The 8,774-nt window shown below is 42.4% G+C and overlaps 1 protein-coding gene across 1 annotated transcript in view; it reads right to left on the minus strand.

Moving 5' to 3' along the window:
- LOC139667354 (sodium- and chloride-dependent creatine transporter 1-like) overlaps positions 1–8,292 on the minus strand; it is a gene marked incomplete at its 3' end in the record, with an annotated part of 30,470 nt that extends 22,178 nt beyond the window's left edge. The window contains exons 1-2 of the mRNA XM_071546808.1: positions 8,165–8,292; positions 3,237–3,504 (exon numbers count right to left, since the gene is read on the minus strand). Coding sequence (XP_071402909.1) covers positions 3,237–3,504; positions 8,165–8,276 — 380 coding nt within the window. The remainder of the gene's footprint in view (positions 1–3,236; positions 3,505–8,164) is intronic.
- Positions 8,293–8,774: the final 482 nt, after the last annotated feature.

The raw sequence follows: 8,774 nt of genomic DNA on the forward strand, positions 1-8,774 counted from the left end.
GGGACAGATAGAGAGACACAGAGAGAGAGAGAGAGAAGAGGGACAGATAGAGAGACACAGAGAGAGAGAGAGAAGAGGGACAGATAGAGAGACACAGAGAGAGAGAGAGAGAAGAGGGACAGATAGAGAGACACAGAGAGAGAGAGAGAGAGAAGGGATAGGAGAGAAACAGAAAGAAGCAGCAAAATGAAGAGACAGAAGAACAGAGTTTGATGTAATTTGGATCCATCCTGACAATCACAAATACATATAGTATTTGTTATTGTAATTCATTCATTCATTTATTCGCTTACACACTCATTCACTTTAATTCATTCATTCATTCACTATTTCATTAATTTATTCACTCATTTATTCAGAGATAAAGAGAGGAGTAGAGAGAGAGAGAGAGACATGGTAGTAGAGGCAGGGAGTTGAGAGAGAGAGAGAGAGGTAGAGAGAGGAATAGAGAAAGGGAGAGAAGGAGTTTGGGGCGATCGAGAGAGCGAGAGAGAGAGAGAGGGGGGGGGAGATAGAGAGAGCACTCCTGACCTGATTCTAAATCAAAACAATAACGAGATCTGTCACCTAACGAGCCCTTTCACCTCGTTAGTAGCTCGTTAAGAGCTTGTTACAGTCAAGCCATCACAGCAGAAACCCTCCGCCCCTGAAAGACTGACTGGGAAACCCCGGGGCAGCTGCTGATGGCTGACGCTGTTGTGTTTCTGACAGATTTAATGTTGGATGTTTTGCACTGTGCCTTTAAACTGTATATGAGGTGTGTGCAGTGTGTTGTATGGACTGTCACCAACACTACTCCCTGTTTATTTATCAGACTGAACAAAGTGATTCTGAAGTTATCTATGACTCAACAAAAGATCATGACATATGAGTTCATTGACATATGATAGGATACATGAAATTACATGAAATTACAACTATCAACACAATAGACAGTAACATTATATAGAATAGAGAAATACATTAACAGATGAGGCTTGTTTTCTTTTAACTTTTTTAAAATCAGAGGAATTATATTCTGACTAAAATAATACAAAACAGGACGAGACAATGTTGTCATCATGACTGAAATTAACTGTTTGGAACTAGAATGCTAACTAAACCTAACTATACCTGGTGTTATTCTATCCCATGTTACTATGGTAACTGCTGTGTTCTAGAACCCTGGTTCTCGTAACTATAGGAACCGCTGTGTTCTAGAACCTTGGTCCCATGTAACTATGGTAACCATTGTGTTCTAGAACCCTGGTTCTTGTAACTATAGTAACCGCTGTGTTCTAGAACCCTGAAACTATGTCATTATGGTAACCACTGTGTTCTAGAACCCTGGTGCCAGGTAACTACGGTAACTAAGAGCCCGCTCAGTTGTTGACTTCCTCTAAATTTGGCAGAATCTTCCTCAGGACAGATCTGGGTCTTTTCAGGACAGACTTGTAGCGACAGCAACGTCCTGCTGCACTAACTGACAAATGAAGTCTGTAAAGCTATTAATTTGTTTCCCATGGTGCTTCACTGCTGCCACGCTGACACTGTGGATGTTTTGGTTTTCGAAGCTGTTAACAGCACCGCGGGTTGCCTGTTAGCTGGACTGAAAACATGCTATTTCAGATGGGATAATAAGATTTACACCTGGGGAAGTTAAGCTGCTGCTATAATAAAACATAATCCACAACAACAGCAATAACAATAACTGCTGTCTCAGTTATTCTGTCACAGCAGTTAGGGAGACTGTGCTGTAATGTAAAGGTCACAGGTTCAATCCTCAAAACAGCCAACATGTCCATCACCACTGAACCCTGAACTGGCTCACTCACTGTAAATCTCTCTTATAAGAACAGATCAGTAAAATGAGTAAAATGTAAATGAACTCCACAACAGGAATCATCATAACAGACAACAGAGCAGACTGATGACTCAGCTGCTCTGGAGAGAGAAACTCCCAGAACAAAAAAGGTCAGAGCAGAAGCAAGGAGAATAGAATAGAATAGAATACAATTGAATAAAATAGAACAGAACCCAACACACAGAACAATAATCAAAACCACAACTCATTCCCAGAACTCTAAAGAATGACAGGACTGAATAGAAATAAACCAACGTAACCCAACCAAACCCGACCCAACCAACCCAACCTAAATTAAAATAACACAACATACCCCAACCTGGCACAACACAACACAAACCAACCCATTCTAACCCAACCCAGTCCAAACCAAAATAACCCAACCCAACCCTACCTAACAACCTAGCCCAACACAACCCACCCACAAACCAACCCAAACAACCCAACCTGACCAATCATGCCCAATCCAAAATAACCCAAACAACCCAACCCTACCTAATCCAACCCTAGCTAAGGTAAACTACTACAACTACAACTACAACAACTAACCAACCCAACCAAACCTTACCCAACACAACCCACCCTAAACCAAACCAAACAACCCAACCTGACCAACCATGCCCAAACCAAAATAACCCAACTCCAACCCTAGCTAACCTAATCCAACCCTAGCTAAACTAATCAACCCAACCAATCCAACCCAACCCAACCAATCCAACCAAACCCAACCAATCCAACCCAGCACAAATCAAAATAACCCAATATACCTCAACAAAACACAACACAACACAACCCACCCCAAACCAACCTGACCCAACCATCTCAGCCAAAACCAAAATAACCCAATCCACCCCAACCAGCCCAAGCCTACCAAACCCAACCCTACCTAACCCAACCAACCCAACCTGACCAACCCAGCCCACACCAGCCCAACTTAATCTAACCCAACCAAACCCAGACCAAACCAAAATAACCCAACATACCTTAAACCACCCCAAACCAACCCAAGCTACTACAACCCAACCAAACCTAACCTTAACAACCCAACCTAACCTTAACAACCCAACCCTACCTAACCCAACCTAACATAACCCAACCTAACCCAACCCAACCCAACCCAACCCAACCTAACCCTAACCCAACCTAACATAACCCAACCAAACCCAACCTAACCAACCAAACCCAAACAACCAAACCCAGACCAAACCAAAATAACCAAACATACCTTAAACCACCCCAAACCAACCCAAGCTAACCCAACCCAGCCTAACCCAACCCAACCCAACCCAAGCTAACCCAACCCAACCCAACCCAACCCAAGATAACCCAACCCAACCTAACCCAACCTAATCCAACCGATCCAGAACCAGACCGACCCAGACCCAGAACTCACTCCCAGAACTCGATGATGGGCGAGCGTCCGTCTGCCAGGTCGCCGCAGGTGATGTTGGGCAGGATGGTGGTGTTGGCCAGGCTGCCGTTGTGACAGTCCGGGTGACGGAAGATCTCGATGCAGCTGGGTGTGTTCCATTCATTATCACAGGTGGACCAGGGGAGGGTGGAGTTAAACGACTTGATGAAGTAGTAGAAGCCCCAAGCTAACACCATGATGTAGTAGGTGTTACAGAAGAACACGATCACCATGGACGCATATCCTAGACCTGAGGAGAGGAGAGGAGAGGAGAGGAGAGGAGGAGAAGAGGAGAGGAAAGGAGGAGAGGAGAGAAGAGAAGAGAAGAGAAGAGAAGAGAAGAGAAGAGAAGAGAAGAAGAGGAGAGAAGAGACGAGAAAAGAAGAGAAGAGAGGAGAAAAGGGTAGACATCATAAGATCATGAGAATTCTCTACCGAACTAAGTGACTAAATAACTAATTAATTAAAGCCATTAACTATCTGACTAACTAGTTTATTCATTCACTAACTGGCTACTTTACAAACAAAGTAACTAACACACTGGCTTTACTCATGAGCTAACACTGACTAACAAATAAACTATGTATCAAACTATGACTATCTACCCATTTAACTAACAAACTAACTAAATAACTGACTAACTAACTCATAAAGTAGTATTACTAACTACTAACAAATGACTAACTGTCTGTCTGACTGACTAAGTAACTTACTGACTGACTAACTCATTTGATGAATTACCTAATTAATTAGTTAACTGATGATAAAACACAATGATAAATCACAAAGTAAATATAAAACATTTAAATATATGACAGCAATCTAATCTGATGAGAGCAGCAGGTTTGAGGTTCAGAGGTCTGTTGCTGTTCTCCTGTAACTGTTGTGGCTGTAAAACTTTTATTACCTTTTATTAACTTTTATTAACTTTTATTAGCAGTAAGAACCAGTCAGGTTCCTGCTGACTGACCTCTGACCTCCTGACTGCTGATTACTCTACTGGTCCAGTCTGTGGAAGCCTCTAAAAGACTAAAATGTAAACGTGACTCTTCACTTCTCCTTCATCATGATCAGTCAGGCTCACAGGAAGACCGGCTGTGTCCGAACCCATAGAACGTTCTGCAACATGCTACATCCTGCTGCAGCATACTGTTGTACTACATACAGTATACTTGGTGGACTTTCTCAACACAGTGGAAATTGTTCATAGCACCAGAAGAAGAAAGCAGCTGGCTGCTGGGAGTCCATCGTCTGTGTCGGAGTTTAGCTGTTGCCTTCAAATACACTGGAATTTGCTGCCGCTGGCTCCCGCTTTACTGTCCACCATGCTCGTTCAGAAAATTTCTGCCGGACGGGTCGTTGCCATGGGAACGAGTTGGCGCAAAGAACTGTGGGACAGAAACGGCCATGTGGCAGCTACAGGATCCGTACGGTCGATGTAGTTTTTATACAGATGCGTTTCACATACTGCAATTCCATACTGACAGCTTATATACGAAAAACTGCAGACAGTCAGTATGTGGTGTTCTAGTATGAAGAATTCAGACATGACCAGTGACTGGGTGCTGTGACCTCTGACCTTTGACACTGATTATAATGTTGTTGATCTGTTGTTGTTGTCCAGCAGCAGCAGACTGGCTGTACTGGGCCGCTCCCAGTCTGAACATGTTAGAACTGTATGAAGGTGTCCTGGTTCCAGACTCCTGAATCTCGTCCCTCCACTCCTCAGAGCGATTCAGAGAGTCTGCTGTTTCCCTCGTCAACGGCTTGTTCTTGCTCCGAGAAACAATCCAGCCAATCAGAGCCTTTGTGGGCGGGTCTAAAGTTTGAACCGTTCATGCAAAGGTTTTTCTTTGGTGTTTCAGAATAGATTTCTTGAAATCACCTCCTTAACCAACAGATTGTCTTTGCAAAGACGATATTTTTGTCAAAAATGGACGACATTCTTGGGTCAGTTGGTAAATGTCTGCTAACCGTGTAGAGGCTGACTGGCTGCAGCATCATGTGACTGAAGTGATGTCAGAGCGGCTGATACGTCAGTCACTAGTGATTGGTTCAGATAAGTCAGTCACTAGTGATCGGTTCAGATACGTCAGTCACTAGTAGGGCTGGGCAATATATCAATATTATATCGATATCGTGATATGAGACTAGATATCGTCTTAGATTTCGGATATCGTAATATCGTGATATGGCAAGTGTTGTCTTTTCCTGGTTTTAAAGGCTGCATTACAGTAAAGTGATGTCATTTTCTGAACTTACCAGACTGTTCTAAAACAGGGAAGGAAACCCTGTCTTTGCATTGTATTTTGATCACAGTCTTGTTTTAATAAAAGTGCTTGTGACATCTGACATGTGACTTTGACTTACAACTGAACATTTAGCCTACTTCACAGAAAATACCGAGATATATATCGTGTATCGCCATTCAGCCTAAAAATACCGAGATATGATTTTTGGTCCATATCGCACAGCCCTAGTCACTAGTGATCGGTTCAGATAAGCCAGTCACTAGTGATCGGTTCAGATACGTCAGTCACTAGTGATCGGTTCAGATAAGCCAGTCACTAGTGATCGGTTCAGATACGTCAGTCACTAGTGATCGGTTCAGATAAGCCAGTCACTAGTGATCGGTTCAGATACATCAGTCACTAGTGATCGCTTTGGGGAAAATCCCCCGCACACAGAAAACGGGGAGGAAATCTCAGCTGGATGAAGGAGTGGAACCAGATGGACGCTCAGTCTGAAGATCAGTCAGTCTGAATGTGAAGCAGAGGAGCTCAGTCTGCTAAAGGTTAAAGAAACTTCCAGAGATTTGTTTTGGTCTCCAGCCCAACAGTAAGGTCACAACAAGTCATGTGGTTAGGTATCAAGGTAACACCTTTAGTAGTGTGTGTGTGTGTGTGTTTGTCTGTATAGTTAAGCTAATAAAGATATAGAAGAATCATGTGGCATAAAAGGAACATATTTTATCGTGTGTGTGTGTGTGTGTGTGTGTGTGTGTGTGTGTTATCAGCGGTGATAAGCCAGAGGTTGGAGCTGGTAGTTTTCCAGGACTGAACAGGATCAGTGTGTGTTTCAGTCTCCTGTCTGTCGGACTCAAACTCGTCTAAACTGCTGACTGGATGGATTCGTGTTTGTTGCCTGGCAACGTCAGCTTAACGAAGATTTCAAGGGTTTTGGTATGAAAGACACGTCAGTGACATTTTGGCCGACAATGAGTATTACATATCACTGGGAAGCTCTGGCTGAGCTCTGTCTGAGGGACAAAGCATCAGGTTTGTAACCAGAAAGTAGAAAACACTCCAGCAACACTGAACCATTCTCAACAATTCTCCAACTTGGTGTTATACCCGAACACATCATTTCTGTCCGTTAAGTTTGAAGTTAAATTGATTTCCTGGAGCTGCAAACATCCCTTAGGATTTGGAATCAAGTTAGTTTCATTGTTCAGGCTAACAAATTATAATCGTCTAATGGAGGAAATTCAAGGTCCAGATCACCAGCAAAATCTAATCAGTTGTTCCCTGGCTCAAAGCCGGTCTGTCCACCAGATATCATGGAAATCCATTCATAGGTTTCATTCATAGCAGATTTCCTGCTGACAAACCTCCTTGGCAGAGATAATGAAGGAGAAAACCTTGGATTAAATTGCTGTAAAAAGGCTGTAACTGCACTTCATCGGTTTTTACACAATAGCAATTTTTTGAATCTTAATCTCTGTACAAGTATCTTTTGAATACAAAAGATACAATCATCAGTTGAGAAGGAAGAAAGGAGGGAAAGAGTGGAAATATTCTTCTCTCTCTCCCCTCCTTTGTCTCTCTTTCATCCTCTATTTCTAAGTAAAGAGGTTGGAGGGAAGAATACTTTTTTTTTTCTTTTTTCTGAATCTTAATCTCTGTACTCTGTGTAATGTTTTGAATAAAAAAGATACAATCATTTAAAGTTTGGTTTTGCTCTGCTATTAAATTAGGAAAAAGGTCGATTTTATCAGGAAGTACTGTGAACCTATTGATCCCAAACTTTCCGAACAGCAGAATGTTTGGCGATCAGTTATTCTGAAGTCGAGCAGTTCTGCCTGAGCTGCACAGGGAGTCTCCCTGCCTGGATCTCCCTGTCGACTCTCAGCTCACAGCAGCTTTGTCTCAGCCTGCCTGCCGCCTGTTTCAGAGGAAATCAAACAGGTTTGTAACAGATTTCATTACATTAAGAGTTGCAGCATTTTCTCAATAAACTAGAAATACCCGCCTCCCGGTTGTATGCTTCCGCCAATAAACTTTGTTTTATCATTGCAACTTTGTTTTATCATTGACAGTCTTTATTTATTGAACATATATAATTAATGTGATTATTAGGTCAACTTAAAGGATTTTGGCGTCTGCAAAAGTAAGTGACAGCACTTCCACCGTTTCTGTAGAATGACCCAAGATCGTTTTCTCAACTACAGTGGTAAGCAAAACATTATGATGTCACAGTGAAGTTGACCTTTGAACTTTTGGATACAAAATGTCATCAATTCATCATTTTATCCTATTAGACATTTGCGTGAAATTTTGTCATAATTAGCGTATGAATTCTTGAGTTATGGCCAAAAACGTCTTTTGTGAGGTCACAGTGACCTTGACCTTTGACCTTTGACCACCAAAATCGAATCACTTCATCCTTGAGGCCAAGTAGACGTTTGTGCCAAATTTGAAGAAATTCCCTCAAGGCGTTCCTGAGATATGGAGTTCATGAGAATGGGACGGACAGACAACCTGAAAACATGCTACATAAAAATCAATTTCCGCCCTTTTTCCATCCACTTCAGCTGATGTCAGAACATGAAAATCACCGGTTCAGAGTTACGAGGTTTTCACAGGACAGCAGAGATAATAACGAGCTGCAGTATTTCCTGCGGACTGCACCTTTAAACAGCGGAGCGATGTTCCAGACGTTGATGCTGCCGGCCTTCATGAACTGACCCAGAGCGATCTCCAGGAAGAAGATGGGGATTCCTCCGACAAACACGATCAGCATGTAGGGGATCAGGAAGACTCCTGGAACACAGCAGGACACAGGAGACATCAATAGAAATCAATAGAAATCAATAGAAATCAATAGAATACAATAGACAAACACGATCAGCATGTCTATCCGGCTCTCCAGGCGGACATACAGGTGTCAGGATGGAACAGAATACAAGAGAAATCAATAGAATACAATATACTATGATAGAATAGAATAGAATAGAATAGAATAGAATAGCATTGGCAAACACAATCAGTACGTAGGGGATAAGGAAGACACCCGGAGAACCGGACAGACAGGTGTCTAGAATGGAAATGGTCTAGAATAGAAATCAATAGAATACAGTAGAATTGAATAGAATAAAACATTCACTCGGGACATAACACAGGGAGGGAGGGATCATTCAAAAGTCTAAACCAATGGGAGATCAGTTAGGGAGAGAAAGGCAGTTTTATTGGATGGGAGGGGGCAGAGGGGCGGGGCTGTCCAAAAAAATCTGTGATGTTT

Source organism: Centroberyx affinis, unplaced genomic scaffold, assembly GCF_046629955.1.
Source record: "Centroberyx affinis isolate AG114_WGS23_722 - 3 ecotype Tasmania unplaced genomic scaffold, CSIRO-AGI_Caff_v1 ptg005460l_1, whole genome shotgun sequence".
Taxonomy (NCBI): domain Eukaryota; kingdom Metazoa; phylum Chordata; class Actinopteri; order Beryciformes; family Berycidae; genus Centroberyx; species Centroberyx affinis.